The 19,952-nt window shown below is 42.2% G+C and overlaps 1 protein-coding gene across 2 annotated transcripts in view; it reads right to left on the bottom strand.

Annotated features, from left to right (window-relative positions):
* The window catches only part of ELOVL4 (ELOVL fatty acid elongase 4), a 34,332-nt gene extending 16,985 nt beyond the window's left edge, over window positions 1–17,347 (bottom strand). The window contains exon 1 of one of the 2 annotated variants that reach the window (XM_086876371.1): window positions 16,969–17,347. In XM_086876371.1, the coding sequence (XP_086732497.1) occupies window positions 16,969–17,068 (100 nt within the window). In that variant the 5' untranslated portion in view covers window positions 17,069–17,347. Of the gene's footprint in view, window positions 1–16,708; window positions 16,876–16,968 lie in introns of those variants that run through there. The other variant, XM_023922329.2, reaches the window with a different exon arrangement.
* Between the last annotated feature and the right edge of the window lie 2,605 nt (window positions 17,348–19,952).

The raw sequence follows: 19,952 nt of genomic DNA on the forward strand, positions 1-19,952 counted from the left end.
TCGTCCTCGTGCTAAACTTTTCACCTTTTTCTTGATGGCAGGCTCCCTAGCCTCTTGGACATAAGCCATGGGTTCCCATCCTGGTTCTGGCTGGTTTCTGGGCCCAGGTGCAGTTATGCTTTCTTCATCTTCACAATGGCTCATCTTTCTTGTCTCCTTCTACAAACACAACTAAGTCAAGCAAATAATACATTGACTTAGCTTTACTAGGTCCATCTAATAATTAATCCTTTACATAGTTTCTACCCCTCAATCAAAACATACTGCCTCTCTCTTGCTAGCTACATTCTTAGCTTCTAAGTTCTTTTAACCCTTTGATTCAGTTTCAGCCTGCTACTTTCCCTCTGCAAAGGGTTTTTGGACAGTGAGCCACTGCATCTCAGCGAAGTCTAAGTATTTACATGAAAAACATGTATTACTGATACACATCTTGTAACACACTGGCCAGGGAATCTAACATTGCCATTTGGGGGGCCTGACCTCTCCTAGGACAAATAATTATACTTCAAACACAAAATGCTTCTAAGAGAGGGAACACGGTAGGCAGTTCAGTTCCAAAGTACATCCTGGCCAAAACAGTAGAAGAGTCTATTCCACTGTGCTAACTATGAACACCACTTTATTTTAATGGCATCTAGGAGCCTCTGCATATAATTATTTTTAAGTAGTACTGTGGCATCAGAAAACGTGATACTATTAATCCCAGGATGTTTTCATCACAGGATCTCTCCTGGATAATGCAAAGTAACTTGTTGCATTGTAAGTCAACTCCATGTATCATTCCGAACCAATTTCAAAGTACAATACCAATTTCATTTCACTTTGCCTGGCAAGCCTGCTTGTCCACGTTCTGCACAAAAAAAACCAGTAAAATGCAGACCCTTGCTCCAAACTTCTTTTCAGATGCTGTCTTTCAAACCAAGATAAATTCAAGATCTTAAGTCATCTGCTCAAGTAACAAACATTCCAAGCTACTCTAACACCTTCCTTGCTCCCATCCCCCAGCCTGTTTTAGCAAAACCAGCATAATTTTGTGTCCTACTTACTAGCTGGTGCTGATGACCACAAAAGACTTCTGAAAAATTACGGAGAACTGGAATAGCTTAAGGGGCCATATGAGTGCAATAAATCCTGCAACATTTCACACAGAACAGAGATATTTTTACCTCAAAGATGAAATAAGCTTGAAATAAAAAGGCCAGCTCCCTGAATTAAAAAAAATCCCTCCAACTGCTGTAAAGCAAAAAGACCAGTGCCTTTACCTGATTAGAATTGACAGAGATTGACTGAATCTTTCAGGGGATTAATGCGTTTGTCTTTCAAATCCCAAGACCCAGATTCTAATTCGATCACAAATAAAATGTCTGCTGTGATAGCACAGCCTGTAGTACAGTGTTCTTCTGGTAAGGTGAGAAAAGTTTTAGAGCAAACATTTAGGGTTGCACTTTATAGCAAAAATGAATTCAGCCTATGCTAAAGCATCTGCTAACATGATCCTGATAGAAAATTACCATTATGTTAGAAAATATGCATACACACAAGGCTTGCCTCTCATTTTGTGTATACACATTCTAACCTTTCACCTTGCAAATACAAAACCCAGAAGAACTTACATTTATATATTTATATGTGCACATATATTATATGTAAGTATATATTTTATTATTTATATATATAAAAATAATTGAAATTGCCCCGAGCTACCTACCTTTGCAGAAAATTAATTTTGTGAGGAAATTAACAAGAAATACACACAAAAACCCCTTTCATTTCTTCCTTCAAAGCAAGAAGAACAGGACCAGTGCAAAGTCTAAATTTCCTGCCTGGAAATGTCCAAAGAGGACAGAATTAACCTACACTGAAATACAGATTGAAAGTGAAAATTAATTTCAATATGTAAGTCTGCAGTGATGGTGTTCTAGCATTAAAAATCACCAGAAACTTTTGAGAAACATACTGTAATTGTTTTAATAGTCCAGGCATTTCTGTTAAATATGGTTCAGCATTTCCTTTCTAATAGAGATTTTAGATGGTTACATTCCTTGCATTTTATTTAGCCTATGATCAATTTTTTCTTTCTCCAAGAAGTAAAAACTTTAAAAATGAGCAAACAAATGCATAGTACAGTTACTTTGACATTCACCTAGAGAAATCCTGAAACAGTACAATGGTGATTATCCCTGCTTTTAAAATTAGTTTTAGGGAAAGTATTATATTACAAAAAAACATGATTTTTGCAGTTCCCTGGGTTCTTGTTAGGTTCAAAATAACTACTTAGAAAATCTTTATTTTTAATTTAACAACATATGCATTCCTTAGCTATAAGGTCGCTACTCACTAATTTATCTGGAGAGACTTTCAAAGTTATTAATAGCTATTGATACTATTCTCAGCGCAAAGACACTTACAGTGCCAATCCAGCACATCCATCTGTCCAATTACATTTCTAAAGACACTGCAGAAATGATGGCAAGCATTTAAAAGTGGTTCTGTGAGACCTCTCTGCAGATCACCTTGATTTTAACAAAAGTCCTCTCAAAGCCAACCTCAAGTTTAAGAAAGATTTCCTTAAACATCTGAAGTTTTAACGTCACAATATAAGGAAGACAAAGCAGTATTACCTAATTGGAGTACTGTTCCATGAGCAATAGTGTTTTAATTATCTAAGAATTTCCCACATCTTCTTAGTTCCACTACAACTGAAATAATTATAAAACAAAAGAACATCTATAAAAAAACAGGTGATAAACATAACTTCACACACCTTAAAATATTTACAAAGTTTTCACACTAGATCCCTTCAATGACTTTAGTGCTCCCTTCCCTCCTCCTTTTCTTTCTGGCTACAGATAAATATACAACATATACAACATTTTTATTAGAAATATTGGTTCAGCCATGTACATATTTACAAGTGAATACAAGATTCAGTTTGACTACACAACCACTGTAGACTGGATCTGTTGAAAGTATCTTCAATAAGCATCTACCTGATTAGACCCTATGCTTTTAAACTAAACTGAGAAATACATCAGAATAATTTAAAAGTAGATTTACTGTTAGCAGTTTGTAGAAATTCCAAGAAAAAAGGAATGTTGACTAACTAAGACCTCAGAACAACAACACTTAAAGCTATAAACTTAACCTTTATAACAGTACAGGGCTACACGGGCTGCACATTTTGAGACTGAAGATTGATAATGAAGCAGCATTGCAGGGTGAAAATTGAGAAGCCATGTATTTTTGGATTGAAAACCTATACAATTAAAAATTTTCTATTCACTTACAATTATTTTAATAGAGCTGTTTATATGGCCCCAAACAAATTTTTCTTTTAGGTCGTCATTGTTTGAATTAACTTACCTGCTTTGCTATTGATCATTCACTGCACAAATTGCACTCTAATCCTCAATTCATGGAATTACAGAATCATTAAAGTTGGAAAAGACCTTCAGGATCATTGAATCCATTCTATGACTGAACACCACCATGTCAATTAAACCATAGCACCTAAGTGCCATGTTTAATCATTTCTTGAACACCCCCAGGGATGGTGACTCCACCACTTCCTGGGGCAGCCCATTCCAAAGCCTAACCACCCTTCTAGTGAAGAAATTTTTCCTGGTGTCCAACCTGAACCTATTCCTGAACAGCTTGAGGCCATTTCCTCTTGTCCTGTTGCTAATAATCTCAGTTTTGAAAGTTTGTTGGTTTTTTTTTTTTTAATAAGAAATCCTGTAACAGCAGATTGAAGCTACTACATTAACTAAAAGGATATCCCTATAGCCTCATCCATGTTTCAGGCAAAAGAAAAGTCCATGTCTTCTTAGGAGGGATTGTGAAGAGAGATTGCTGCAGGAAAGCAAAATGATTGGGACAAAAAGAATGGCCACTTTATGCTTCTTTCTTATTGATCATACTTGGCAACGTCTGCAGTCTTCTGGCACTATAGGTATTTCTAAGGAGTTGGACAGGGTCAAAGATACCTGTACCTAACTCAGAGATAATCTAGTATCACCTAAAAAGCAAAGGCCATGAAGCTTCCATTAACACATGTATAAGCTAAGAGATCTTTCTTAGAAGAATTTTCCATTTTAGTACAGGATATGTCTTCTCAGAGGCAGCAAGCCCTGCTGAACATATAGGAGCTCGTTGTAAAACTTTAACTAGACCCACTGCATAAAGTTGCTCTCTACAGCCAAAGAAATTAAGATTAGACTTTAACTAGTTAATTATAATTTTCTTTCTTAGACCTATCATTTTTTTCTTTCCTCATTTGGGTAGTTCTGAACAGTTATCAGATCACTCACTACTTGCATTTTTTTTTTTCTTTCTTTTTAAATTTTTCTTAAAGAGACATTTCATCTCATTCACCTGAAGTTGTATTTTCCAATCACAAAATCATCTACATGGCTCAACTCTGGACACTCTACAAACATTTAAATTGGCCTTGCACTGGTTTCTCAGGAACCAGTCAAGCCCCTGCTGCTTTATCTCACGAAAAATTCTGTATTATCATAATGTCACAGTACAGTGGTAATGACTGGCAAGAAAACACAGGTAAGTATCAGAGAATCAAAGAATGGCATGGAAGGGACCTTAAAGATCATTCACTTCAAACCACCCTGTCATGATCAGGGACACCTCCCACTAGAGACTGCTCAGAGTCCCATCCAACCTGGTCCTGAACACTTCCAGGAATGGGGCATCCACAGCTTCTCTGGGCATCCTGTTCCAGTGCCTCACCCACCCTCACGGTAAAGAATTTCTTCCCATGTATGATACTGGTAAAGCTAAGGATGATATGACAAAGGTTCCCAAAACCTGGCAAAAAAAAAGCGTAATAGCTGATCTGGTTTAAGTAGTATTTTTAAAAATTAATTTATACAACAGTAGAGAGAAAGCAAGTTTTGTTTTTTTTTAAATCTTGGACAATAAATCTAAACATCTGAGTTCAGTATTTTGTCTATCCTTAAGCTTTAAATAGTCAGGAACAAACTTGTTCTTGACCCAAACAAATTAGAGACAACAAAATTTTATGGTAAGGTATGTCATTTTAACAAGCCATAGAACATAAAAATAAGGTGAAGGAGTAAGAATATTCAGCCTCAAGAACTGAATAATGAGAGAACATACCCCAAAAATCAAAACAAGGAAACCTGCATATTCTAATTTTGCGGTACAAAATCTTGTTGTGGTCAGAAATGAGAGATGCCTACACCAAAAGCAAGAGGACTACAAGGAAGAATAACAGGTACCACCCACAACCAGTTGTGGCTTTGTTTTGAATTTCAAGGCTTTGTAATTGACTGCTTAGCCTTCTTTAAAGCTGTATACAGCAACATAAATTCAAAATGCCACAGAGCTGAGAGCAACATCTCCTGCAGCTAATGAACACCTGTGTAACGTGCATGTGTTTCATAAACTCCCATTAAAGAAACAGGAAGGCCTAATCCCAATTTGCTGTTAAAAGGCCAGATGTATTTTAACTAGCCTTCCAGTTATTCTGACCAGCATTCTAGTCTTCTCAGGACTCCCATCACTCAGTCATCAACACCATATTGTCTTTGTGCCTATTTACAGCAATTACATGATACACGTGTTTCAGACAAGGATAATAATGGAATTACTATGAAGTTCAGGACACATGACAATTTACCACCAAGCCTCAAGATTTTCAAGTCCAAGGAGATTACCTTGCTCAAATTGTATTCGATTTATCTCCTCCATTGATTATGATTACTTGTGGGGACAGTACAAATGCTCTGCTTCAAGGAATAATAAAAATATAATCCCCACTGAAGCTTACACAAGATTTGCAAGATACAAGGCCTTGAGGCATGAAGCATTCTTCTGGTTGCCAAATCTTTTCCAAACATCACAAATGCAAGATGCACTCCCAGTGCAGAGACACCTGCATGCTTTTTCTTAAATAAGTTATGGAATAAACAGATGAAAGCAAACAAAACCCCCAACTCTACCACAGAATGTAATTTTATAAACTAGTTGCAGACTTTATGATCCAGTCTATGTATTGCTAAAGTGATAAAAGTACTGCACAAAACACACTCATGAAGGTTTTCTTCTACTGAAACTTTTATTCAGACTTTTGTGGGTTTTGCCAAAACTATTTCTCAGAGCTCAGACCGGACATGTCTTTACTTCACACTAATGTGCTGGGGTTTGGCACTATGAACATAGTTGTAGGGGTATCAGTAAGCAGTAATACAAACACAGGATTTATGCACATCCAATGTTGTAATAACAGATTAGTCTGTTGACCCACACAGAGTTTTATAATGCTGAAAGCGATGACCACAGAGTATGATGATCTTCTCTATAGACAGATATTGCTACTGGATTCTCTCAGTTTAAATATAAATTCCTTGACAAATGTGAAAGGTTATTAACATCAGTTCAATAATAACTCTGCAAGGTCTTATCCACTGCAGAGTCAGGTGTTACAGACTCAGCACACATACAGGACAGTAAATTCAGCACTGATACATTTTTTTTTCTAATGTTTTTCTAATGTGCTAACACAACAGAAGTCTAGTGATGCTTAACTACATAATAAATGTAAGCAACTTACACTGCTGCTCTTGTAACACAGATATTTGGGGTTGCAGATGAACATTTAGAGAGTTTTAAATGCAGTGCTTAAGCATGTATGAAAACCAGCAATGGCAAGTGAAATCTACCTAAGAATAATACCAGAAAGCTACAGGAGAAAATTTGCAAGAAGCTGCACAGAAAGCTCTCTGATAAACTACCTGGTTTTCCTGTTTGCAGTATCACAAGGATGCTCCTCATCACTTTGGTTTTACAGAAGGATAAATGAAATGAGACTTTTGTTTTGATTAAAAACTACAAAAGGAGTTACTGAAATGCATTAGCTCTTCAAAGTTCAGAGGCAGAAGTAAATTTGCAGTTGTGAGATACATTAGGTCTTCTACTAGCTTAACACAAATACATCAGTCAAAACCTCCAAGGAAAAACAAAACACTAAAACATTTAGAGCTTAATTCCTCAACATCCCTTTAACACAAGCAAAAATGACAAATTGGGGGTGAGGAACCAAACATCAAAAAAAGAGACTAATTTTGAAATGCTGATTTTAAAAATATGAACTGAATGACAAAATGCTCTTAAACTAAAAATGATGAAAAGAATGATCAGTATCTGAATCTTACATTCCCTAATCACACAGTAGCAAAATCATCAGTTTGGAAGCTACATAATGTCCACGTTCAAACAACTGCTACAACTAAATCTTTTCAATTCTACAGTTGTGCTACCTTCCATGGTAACACATGGCCCCCAAGCTTCTCTAATGGTTTCTGCAATGAAGTTTCTCAGTCTTGGTAAAAAATTCAGGGGTCACTGAAAAGGAGATTGGATAGCGCAGAAAAAATCATGACCTAATTATCAAAGCATTTTGGTGTACTCTGTATGTATTTCTATTGGGCACATCTGTTCCTGGCAAGCCACTAAATAATAAACTGTAGAAAATATGATTATGAAGTCTCCTATTGACAGCCCAGCTAGTCAATTTAACTACTACCTACTTTTTTTTTTTTCTTTATACTACCTCAAACCATTTAAAAACAAGGTGTTAAAATAATATTCTAAGAATAGAAGAACATAAAATCATGTCAGAGAGATTTGCTGGCTCAATAGAAAAAGTGAAAGACATGGGCTATAAATTCCCTTCTTCCAGCAATATTCTAGGAACATTTAGAAAGCAATAAAACAATTTTTTTATTGGTCATAATTTGGAGAAGGAATCAAGGAGATACTGTCTATAAGCAGATAAAAAAAGAAAATAGGAGAACACCATAGTCAAGCATGTAAACTAAGCACAACATGTGCAAGAGCTGGAAGAAGACACTTTTAGTTATAGCAGAGATAGATAAGAGGAATAGGAAAATATGATGGAAACAAATCAAACAGTCATGAGTTCATGATTATGCTGAAACAGAAAGTGAAACTAGGGATGTGGTGGTTTGACCCTGTCTGAAGGCCAGGTACCCACCAATGCTGCTCTGTAACTCCCCTCCCAGCTGGACAGGGTAGAGAAAGCAGAAGAAAAGGTTCATGAGTTACTCAGAACCACGAGGTTGGAAGAGACCTTCAAGATCATCGAGTCCAACCCAGCCCCAACACCACAACTAAACCATGGCACTGAGTGCCACATCCAGTCTTTTTTTAAACACATCCAGGGATGGTGGCTCCACCACCTCCTCAGCCAGACCATCCTAATACTTTATCACCCTTTCTGTAAAAAACTTTTTCCTAATATCCAACCTGTATTTCCCTTGGTGCAGTTTAAGACTGTGTCCTCTTGTTCTGCCAGTTGCTGCCTGCAGAAAGAGACCAACCCCCACCTGACCACAAACACCTTTCAGGGAGTTGTAGAGAGTGATAAGGACAGGGAGAGGTCACAAACCTATTAGTGTCATGGACAAAACAGACATGACTGGGATTTTATGTGAATTTATTAGCAATCAAAATCTGAGTTGTATAATGAGAAGTAGAACAAACCTGAAAAACACCTTTCTCCCAAACCTTCTCTCCTTCCTAGGCTTAACTTCACTCCTGATTCTCTACCTTCTCCCTACCAGTGGCAATGAGAGACAGGGAATAGGGATTACAGTCAGTTCATCACACGTTGTTTCTGATGCTGCTTCTTCCTTAGGAGGAGGAGTCCTTCCGCTGCTCTGGTGTCAGGAGCAGAACCAGAACACTGCTCCCACAGGAGACAGTCCTCCATGAAATTCTCCTGCCTGAGTCCTTCTCACAGACTGCAGCTCTTCACAAACTGATGCAGTGTGGATCTCTGCAGCCCTATGAACCTCCACAGACATCAGGGGCACAGGTGGCTCACCATGGTCTTTCCCATGGGCTGCAGGGGAATCTCTGCTCCAGCACCTGGACCAACTCCTCACCTTCTTTCCCTGACCTCCATGTCTGGAGAATGGTTTGTCTCACATATTCTCACTCTTCTCTCTTCTGGCTGCAATTACTTCTGTGCCATTCCACCCCCCACCTTCTTAAATATATTATCGTAGAATCACAGAATGGCGTGGCTGGGAAAGGGACATTAAAGATCAACCACTTCAAACAACTCTGTTATGAATGGGGACATCTTCCTCTAGACTGGGTTGTTCAGAGCTCCATCCAACCTGGCTTTAAACATTCCCAGGGATGGGGCATCCACAGCTTCTCTGGGCAAGCAGTTCCATCACACCATCCTCAGAGTAAAGAATTTTTTCCTAATACTTAATCTAAACTTCGTCTGTTTCAATTTGAAGCCATTCCTCCCTATCCTCTCACTACATGCCCTTGTAGAAAGTTTCTTTCCATTTTTCTTGTAGGCTCCTTTTAGATACTGGTAGGATACCATCAGGTCACCCCAAAGCCTTCTCTTTTTCCAGGCTGAACAACATCAGTTCTCCTAGCCTTTACTCACAGAGGGATGGTGCTCCATCCCTCTAATCAACTGGGTGGCCCTGCTCTAGATTTGCTCCAATAGGTCATTGTCCTTTGTGTGCTGGGGACCCCAAGAGGTGGAAGCTGTACTCAGTGCAGGGTGTCACAAGAGTGGAATAGAGGGACAGACTCAGCTGCCTCAATCTGCTGGCCATTCTACTTTTGATGGTGTCATTGTTGTCACAGAGACTTTACTACTATCACTGATTGGCTCAGTCTTGGCTAGCAGTGTGCCTATCTTGGAATGGGCTGGCATTGGCTCTGCTGGACATGGGGGAAGCTTCTAGCATAGCCCCCCAGTACCAAAACCTTGCCATGCAAACACAGTATAAGGGAAGAATTCCATGGTACAAGCACACACAATGCCACAGACAGAGTGAACACTCCAGGACAGGAGTTAAGGATCAAACCACTGAAATTACTCAAGTCACTAAAGAAAGAAGTTGAGTTGCAGGACATAAGCAAAATAAAACCAAGAGCAATTGATGCCCACAGGCATGTCACACTATCTTGCATCAAATACAAGCCAAACTGAGGCAGCTTATTCTTCACCTTCCATGAGAGAAAGGTAATCTAGCTCATGCTTATCTTGAGATCCAAGCACACCCAAAGGGAGTTAATACAAACCACCTTCCACACTGTTCATCTCTAGGCTTGCCTTGCAGCTACTTACTGCTTTGCCTACAAGCTAGGGTGCAGTACTCAAAACCCCAACAAGGCTAACACCTAAGTATTGCCAAGCCTGAATCTCAGAGCTGCCTTCATTTACATCCTTAAAATTCCACAAGACTTTGAAGTTCATACACTCAGAAGCACTTGAGTTTGACAACACTGAGCATAGCTGTACCCACTTGTCATCACACAAAATCCAGTAACTGTATTCAGCATCTACATCCTCCTAAATGAGGTGTCAGTCAGACAGTCCCACTCAAAGAGCTCCTTATGAAGTGCACTGGTACCTCCAACTTGGTTTCCAAATGCAGCTTGAGAAAGCAAAGCCTTGTCATATATTTACTAGTCAGAGAAGTCCTACCTTATGGATGAGATCTGTCCTTAATATCACACTGTCACAACTTATGCGCTCCAGGAACACTCCACTCATACCAACACCCTTTAAAAGCCCAAGCTGCCATTCTTTTAATGGTCAACTCTTTTTAGATAAATGACCTCTCATTTAGCTCCAGTTTGTCAGGCCATTCAGGCATTCATTCAACCCTACTTGCTTTACCTCAAAATACTCTGCAGTACACACAACAGCCTCTTCTCCCCCTGAGCCTTATATCCTAGCAAATTCTTCCTCTCAAAGTCTTCTCCATATCTGTTTGGAGTCTTTTAATTCATTCACCTTTTATCTAAATGCTCTCCTAATCCATCTGAATCAAGTAACTCCAAAAACCTGTCTGGACTGGCAGAGGAAAAAGAGGAGTCTTGCTTCACCCACTCCTCATGACTCCTGATCTACAAGACCTTAAAAGGAACTACATGCTATGTCCCCTAAGCTTCCTCTACTACCTGACCTTATGCAGCCTTTGACACTCTTCCCTGGTTGCACAGGACAGCTGCCTTCAATATAACCTCTTCTGGTGGTTCATATCTATAACCACAGCCCTGCCACATGCCTCTTCTCCCTGAGCACAGCACAAATGCAGGGTGACAGCTACAAACGCTTCACATGTAGTCAAGGTACTCCAACTAGAAACAGGCACCTACGAACAAGAGTTCAGCCACTATCCATGATCAATCTATGTAACCAGTGGAGTCTCCAGGATGACTGCACCTGCTTCATAGCAAGGATATTTCAACTTCTCAATTCTTCACCTCTGGCTGCAGTATGGGGCTCCAGGACCATGTACTCATTTACACCTCATGATGCCTCAGCTGAGAAACAGGATTCACTGAGAACTCTGCAACAGCAATTTACAGTGTGCCGTATTTTAAACATCTAGTCATTTGGCCTTCTGCAGTAAGTACTAAGGCCATGCAATCAGCTTGGTTAAATTCTATATACAGCCATTTCCTGATCTCTTCCCATGGATTCACCTTTAAGAGTATTCATAACAACTTGTTTCCTTCAAAGATTTCAAGACATGCTACACACTTTCAGAATGAATTTTCAAACATTCAATTATGTTCTTGCCATTTTGTCTACACATTTCCTTTTCCTTCTGGAATATGATGAGTGTTCAAACAGAAGTTTGTGTCACAGTATTACTGGTGCTCTTTGAAGGTTTTTTTTCTGTTTCATTTCTTTGCTGGAGCTGAGATTTGCACATCATCCCTACAACTTCTCCTCCTTCATTTTAGGAAAGAGAAGTCTTCCACACATAATTCAGCTTCTCATTCATAAGAGTTCATTTTGCTTGATGCTATTCCTCATGACCAAGGTCTTGAAGTGTGCTTACCCAGGATCTCTAAGCAGACATTTCCCCCTCACTAATGTACTTTTCTGAATGGTGTTTCCATTTCCAGAAATGCTTGATATCTGTTTAGTTGATAGCTAATTATGTTTTTTGAGTTTTACAGTCTGGTAAAATCTCCTGATGATGAAACAGGGATAGAATTTCCCTCAAACACCCAGCAAATTGCCTTCAATACCAAGCCTTCTTTTTTTCCTTCACTAATAAGTTCCCTCCCTTCACGAACTGGCAATTAAATGTCAAATGAATCAAGTAAACTGAGATGCTCCTATTGCTCATTTTAGTTGACAGCAGCCTCATATGATCAAGGCATTAACATTCTTTACTTTTGTAATCAATTTCTCCAAGTGCTGCTTCTGCCACAGGATTTCCTTTGTGTTTCTGCCACAAGACAGCCCAGTGAGACAGCTTCTCCATCTCCCTGTCTAATCCTTGTGCTTTACCTAGTAATGGGCAGACTGAAAAAACTGTTCCTTTGACAAGAAAATTGTATCTGCAAGACAAGTATTGTGTCAAGTGACCAAATCTGATGCTCAGCTGGCCCTCAGAAAGTTTAGGAAAACGTTCTGCTTTGTTTCATTGAAACAGACTTCATGAACCTTAATCTCACCCTTCATTCTCTTTCCCTGTCATCACCCTCTGAAGCACTTTCACTGGAATTCTACTTGTCTCCAGCTTTGGCACAAATCCTCATCTACAAGGGATGACTTGCACTCAGAGTGTTCTGCTAAGCACCCCAGTGAACTTTTCTCGAGCTTAAACTCCCAGGATTCTTCGGTCATACCCAGGTTCTCCGTGGGTGAAGGTGCAAGGGAAGAAGAAATGTGCTTTGTTCTGGTTCTGTTCCCTGGACTGAAAAAGCAAATGAACCTGAACTTCCTGGCATTTTCAAATTAGTCCCAAAATCTCCTAGCAAAAGCATTTATGGCAATCGGTTTTCTCAAGGAAGCTGCTCCACTGGTTCACTTTTCAGGCAAGTGGCTGTAAGTCTCCCATCCTCTTTGATCAGTTTCCCAGCTGATAAAACTGGCAGTTGATGTTGCTCCTGAACAAGATGCTACGTAGAACACCACCCTACCACTAAAGTGAAAGTTTGCATCTCTCTCCTTTCCTACTGATGGAAAAAGTCTGTAATCTTATTAACTGCAACAGCTGTAAATAGTTGCTGTTCCAAAGCAGTCCCACGTGGCCTGGGATGGCTCTGCCTCCTTTAAACTCTTGAGCTCCAAGAACAATCATTCTCACCCAAAGTCAGAAAAACCTTCTGTTCCTTAGCTCACTACATTCAAATTAACTAGCTCTTCTAAAGAAATCTTCTTTTCTAGCCGTGGTCTCCTATTCCCCCCTCTCCAACTGACAATGGTCTCTTCACCCACATTTTGAGATTTCCACACTCTTCTTTCCTGGATTGTGTTCTGAGTTATTCATCTTAATAGTTCCCCTGGACTCAGCCTGGAACCTCCCTTTAAGTCACTTGCTCAGTCATCTAATCATACCCTTAATCCTTCCTGGCAAATCCAACCCCAACTAGCTACTTGAGCTGAGAGAAAGAAGGAAGCCCTGCCCTAGCAATTACATGGAACTGGTCCCATGCCCTCACAGAAATAAGGGCATGGAATTCCTAGATCATATTTCCTGATAGTAACTGTTCCTCCGACCACCTTTTTTTTTTTTTTTCTCTTGATGACCGCTAAGAACATGTATTTTACCTTTCTATATCTTCTTGAAGTTTATGCCTTCCTAAATAGTGTCCTTCAGCCTTCTAAGTGAACATATGGTTGCAATGGATTTTGGGCTTTCATGAAAGGTGACTGGAAAGTAGTCAAGGAAAGAGAGAAAAAAAGTCGTTTTTCAACAAATGAACAAGCAAAAACATTAAGCTAATGCTGAAAATGTATTTGATAATGTATATGGGGGAAAAGTCACAGAACACTGCTATTATTCCCAAATGCAAGACTTAAAAAACCAAAACCACAAACAAATCAGCTTCAGACAGCATACTTAATGCTAAAAGAAATTGGAACATCAACTCAAAATCCATTTAGGCTCATCATATACTTGGTCTTTTGGGGTTTTTTTGGTCTCAGAAAAGGTCAGTTGGTTTTTAAATAGCACAAAGCAGGGAAGGAAAATGATCAAAACTTTAATGTGCAAAAATAAAGCAGCACAAGACTCAGTGGGATGTTCTGGCACAGTTCTACACAAGTCTCATCACAGGAGTCCGAGGCAGCAGGAGAAAACACCTGCTGGCAAATCAATCTTGCTGAATACAGAGAACAGGACTAAAGACACACAGGTATTCAATAAAATGGAAGTGGGAAATGGAGAGAATAAGTGTAGGAGTAGTAGTGGGAATAAAATTTCTTCACATTTTGTTGTGTAATTTTGCTGTGTAGTAGTGTTTCAGTATGATTTATTGTGTAATGCTATTGCATAGCATCATTTGTTGAGCAACTCTGCTGCGTGGTATAGTTTTTTTATTTAATGATATTGAACATTAGGCAATGGTCTTGCATGCCATAATTTGTGTTTTCTGTTGAGCAACATCACTGTCATAGCTCTTAACACTAAGGTGAATTGCATGAATTCATCACAATGCTGAATTCACAATTTTAACATATCATAGAATGGTTTGAGTTCCAAGGGGCCTTAAAGGTCATCTACTTTCAACTAACCTGCCATGGTCAGAGATACCTTCCATTAGAATTTCAGAGCCTTGACCAATTCCAGGGATGGGGCATCTTCAAGTTCTCTGGGCAACCTGTTCCTGTGCCACATCACTCCTGCAGGAGGAAATTTTTTCCCAATTTCTAATCTAAACCTACTCTCTTTCTGTCTGAAGCTATCACCTTGTCCTATCACTACATGCCCTTGTGTAAAAGGTCCCACTCCTGCTCTCTTGTCGCACCCCTTTAGGTACTGGAAGGATGCTGTATGTATCTGAGATGGCAAATGGAGACAATTATTTTTGTCAGAACAAAGACACATGCAGAAAAGCAGAAAACTGAGCAGGTATTTTTGCAGAACTTAGGGTATTAAAAAATTATTTCCCTGAACAGCCACACAACATTGCCTCATGAATATCACTTTCTTATCCTGAGCTACCTTGTAACCACAACGGGAGACATTACATGTTTCACCCATCCCTACCCTACTGCAAAAACTACAGGAGAATCTTGTTTCACATACTACTGAGTATAAATAAGAAGTGTAATGTGCTTTTCATGTGACTTAGGCTCTACCCAAAACTAACTTTGCAGGGACCTGCTGAAATGAAGCATCAGAACAAGAAGCTCTTCACAAAATAGGACTGATTACTTCATTACAATGGAATCCTGCTTTAACAGCGATGCTACTGAACTTAAAGCAAAAATAAAAAAATTTCCTTTAGCAAATCAGTAAGACTTATGCATATTTTAGGAGCAATAACATGTCATCCTACTACTGTGTAACACCCTCCGAAGAAGCAGAAAAGAAAGTTTGTTCTATAGGTAATATCACTGTCAGTTACTTGTTACATCCTTTGCATTTACTTGTTTGTTCTTCTCCCCCCCACCATTTTTGCTCACAATAGACACTGTCTATTAACAAAGTTAAATAAACATTTTTGAACTTCAAGAAATAGTATAAGAACTTGAAGCATTTTATTTTTCAATTAAATCAAGTAATCTACAAGGTTATCAACTTTGTACCCCCATCTATTTTTATATTCATCTGAAAATGCTATTGATTGACTAGAACAGCATCTCTTTCATGTGTTACCTGGCAGACTATGAACAATAGTATATTGCAAGAGTCAGAGAGCAAACACTGGTAGATTACAATGCAGTGCTGCTGCAAGCATTTTTATTTGCTCTCATATTCTAGCAGTTTTTAAAGACAGAATAGAAAAATATGCATGCGGGCTCAGTTTTTAAAATATTGCAAAACACAGAAGTTATGGAAAGGAAAATTGTGAAAAAAAAAAGTGAGCTACTTCCATCTATAACGTAAGATTAATTTATTATCTGACAGATGGCAGAAGGGAGGGGGGCGGAAAAGCAAAGACTGCTGATGCAGTGAGCTTCCCGTCTGTAAATGAAGGCCCCACATTCCCACTTATCACACTGCCACGAAATAAATCCACAGTTGCATGCACTCCAGTTTTGCTCTGTGTGTTTCAAAATAGCTAAGCCTCCTCGCTGTGTGGACAACGAAAAGATGAAGAAAACATCCAGAGGAGTAAATGATCCTTCTGTCAGCTGCCCGTGGCTACTCACAATAGCAACTGTGAAAGCTGCGACTCCTTTCATTCGGCACACGAGACAGAACCATTCACGCTGACCAATAACACTTCCAGAGCTACCGGTCACTGCAGCAAGATACACCTCATCTGCTGTCCGAGCCCTGAAAGCTGCTCTTGCACATTTCTCCATATCCCAAGACATTTACTCTTCCTTTCAGCATCTGCCACACTGCAGTCGCGGAGCGCCAATACAGGACTGGAGCACACTGAGAACGGGAAACAGCAGGACTGACCCAAACACGTTTAATACAAAATGAAAAGCTGCTGCACTGCCGGTAACAACCATTTCCTCATTTCTTTTGCTGAACTCCACGCGATGCCGACGCGGGGCTCCCACCTGCCGCAGAAGCCCAAGAGCGCCTGAGCTCCGGCACGACTTACCGGAGGACCGCGCTTACCTCCGACATCAGATCCCCGTATGACCGCCCCGGGGCACGCCGCGGCGGCAGAGCACCGGAGCAACCGCGGCCCTGGCAAGCGGATTTCGCTACGTCCGCCCGGGGGACGCGCTCACCTTGCCGCGGACCGATGCCGCGGGCACCCCGGGCCGCTACACGGGCTTACGGCCGATGAGCAAACGCCGCACCGAGCGCACCCGGAGGGGCGAGGAGGACAGGCGGGAGCGGGGGTGGGGGGGTCTGGCCCCGCCGGGGCCCATCCCGGGCAGCCGGAGCGCGCTCCGCGTCTCCCGGGAGACGGAGCCATTTTGAGCCGCTGCGCATCAGCGGCGCCGGGCACGGCGATGGCGGGGCCGCGGCCGCCCTGGCGCGTTACCTCGGATGCTCCAGGTCCAGCGGTAGAACTCGAGGGTGTCGTTCACCACGCTGGACACCAGGCCCATGGCGCTGGGGGGCTCGGCGGCGGCGGCACCCATGGTGAGCAGCAGCAGCAGCGGCGGAGCCGGCAGACCTGTCTCGGCGCGTGCGTCCGTGCCTCTGCGCCGGGGCTGCTGCTGCTGCTGCCCCTTCTACAGCCGGGGATGTGATTTAAATCTCTATCTCTCCGTATCTCCCCTCCAGACTCCGCCTCGCTCCCGTCACCGGCTCCCGTGCCCCGCGGGCAGGGCGGAGGGCGCGGAGGCGGGGGGCGGCGCGGCGGCGGCCGCGGCTCCGCAGCTCGCTGCTCGCGGCTCGGCGCTCGGTGCGCAGCGCCCGGCGCGGTGCGGGGCGGGGGCGTCACGTGGCCGCCGTCCCGCTGCCCGCCGGCGGCGCCCGCGGAGCGCGGCCCCACGGCCCGGCACGGCCCGGCACGGCACGGCCGCGCAGGCGCCCCGCGGCCCCGGCCGGGGCAGGTGCGGGAGGCGAGGGGACCCCGCTCCTCCTCCCTCGGGCTGCCGAGGAGGCGCTTGTTATCTCAGGTGGCTTTTTACGTTCAAATAGAAGATTCTTTATTTTTTAATTTTTTTTTTTACCAGGATGATGGAGGGGGGGATTACTATTTCAGCCAACTCCTATTTACATTCTTTCTTTTCTCGTTGTAGCAGTAGATTTTTCTTCTCTCTTCCCCTCCTGCTACCCCTTGACAGACATGCCGAGGTTGCGGCGTGAGCGGTGCTGGCGTTACCTCCGTCTGTGCGCATCGAGGCTCTTTTGCTGCTTCCAGGAGCCTCCGCTAAGATCCCTTCTCCTCCCAGTACGGATAACACCAGCAACCGCAGCGGGACCTCGCTACCTCCCTGCCCCACCACCCGGTGGCACCTCCCTGAGCAGCCTTCTCCAGCCGCCACCGAGTTGCCCTTCGCACACCTCCCCTCATCTCCTGGACCAAGGCCTTTATGGTCGCTTCACGCAGCAGAGAGGTTCAGCTCCCCGGAGCGTTGCTGGGTGCTGCAGGAGAAGCATCCATTCTGCACCCTGAGTTTCAGTCCCAGCAAACCCTCTCTCTGGTGTGAGGGCACCTGCTGCTCCCCACACCCTTTGCTTCTTATCTCCTCCTGGCCAGCTTGTCTGTCCCGTGATCCTGCATAGTGCACATGGCTGCATGACACCCTCGGGAGAAAGGGGCAGGAGGGGACCTGCTCCAGCCAGGTTGCAAGCTTTCCTCCTAGCAGGCAGCAGATCAGATGGTGTCTGCCTCTCCCTCCTCCAGTGCAGCAGCGCCTCTGTCACTTGTTGTCGCTTGGTCTTGGTGAGCACAGCTCGCACTCCTCCCGGGTGAGTCACCCCCGGCTCAGCTCCCGCACTGCTCTGGCTGCTGCGATCCCAGCCCTGTGGACAGGAGAGGCACACTGGCCATCACGAGTTACTCCGCTGGAAGCAGAGTCACTGCACCCAAACCGAGTGGTTGGCAAGTAGGGATCACCTTCACTGGGAAGCAGAAGAGGAGCTCTGTCAACAGCTGGAGGCCTCGATGGACAGGGAAGTCCAGCTTATCACAATGCTGGCCGAAAGTTGGAGCGAAGCAAGGTTCTCCTATGCGGATGTATGCACAGGTGCTACTTCTCTCACACGAGAAGAGTCAATCAAAATTCTTCATGAAATACGGTGACTTGAGTTCTGCCTTATATTGATGGCACTGATCATGGCAGAAGGTCTGGTGAGAGCTCTGAAATGGATCTGTCACTGTGTAGGGCAAGGTGAACACCAGTCTGCTTCTCAAGTTGCAGGCAGACAGTGTAGAGTTAGCTGTGTTTCCTGTGCCTCCAATAGGCAATACACCACTGGGGTGTATTGCTGGACATTTAGTATCCTGATATGTGGTTAGCATTGTCTAAAGCACAGCTTCAGAACTTTTTGTAACATTATCGTTTAAATCAAAAGGAAACCAGGAGATTGAGTCATAATCCTCAAATTGGTACGTGGCCATTTGCATTGGCCACACGCTTGAAACAGAACAGGCTGCTGAATGAATCAACATGACAAAGGTTTGCACTCCCCTGCCCTGTTGGGCAAGATGTGGACTTAGGAGAGTGCCGCCAACACAAGAAGTGAAGATCCACAGTCTAACAAAGAACAAAAAAGGAGCAAGACATATTAGCAATATGAATATTCTGTTAATAATTATTTATATTATAGCCTTCATATGCTTACTTCTTTATTAGAATGCCTATTTATTCTGTGGAAGTATTTTCTGCACAACTGACACAAATAATAGTTGTTTATAAAATGTCTGTATCCTCCTGTTTCATCTATTTCCAATTTGATAACTTTTCTTAATGGCAATTAAATTCTTTCTATTAGCAATATGATTGTACACAGATAATTTTACAGAGCCATTAACTCTTGAGAGGAGCCACAATCGAATTGCAGAGTTTGGACAACAGGGAGAAGATGAACTATCTAACCAGAGTAACTTCCTCTGTGCTTTGAGATTGCCTTTAAAAAAATGTGCTGAAATTTATGAATATTTTCATTAGTTTAACTTTCAGCCTGCAAATATGTGGATGTGCTTTTAAGATTAGGTCTGTGTCTGTGGCTTCCAAACACATCTCAGTTAGTTTTCCACATTTGTGCACCCAGCAGGATATGCTGCCTTAAGAATGCTGAGACCATGTCTTCTACTTAAAGAGAGCAGAACAGGGAGGCATCCAAAGGCATAGTATCAAAATATCCTCCAAGGAAATCTCCAGCACGGTAGTCAGAAAACGATGACTTTTCAGTATCATTAGTTAGCCAGTGTTGTCATCTTCTACTTGGTAATCTACACGTTCCTAAAACCTGGACATCTCAGATGGCCAAATTTCTGCCAGGAAAAGGCAGATCTCTGGCAGCTGATCCCAGAGGAACACACACACACACAAATTCCCAGCTGTGCTCCAG

This window comes from Cyanistes caeruleus, chromosome 2 (assembly GCF_971803275.1).
Source record: "Cyanistes caeruleus chromosome 2, bCyaCae1.hap1.1, whole genome shotgun sequence".
NCBI classification, from domain to species: domain Eukaryota; kingdom Metazoa; phylum Chordata; class Aves; order Passeriformes; family Paridae; genus Cyanistes; species Cyanistes caeruleus.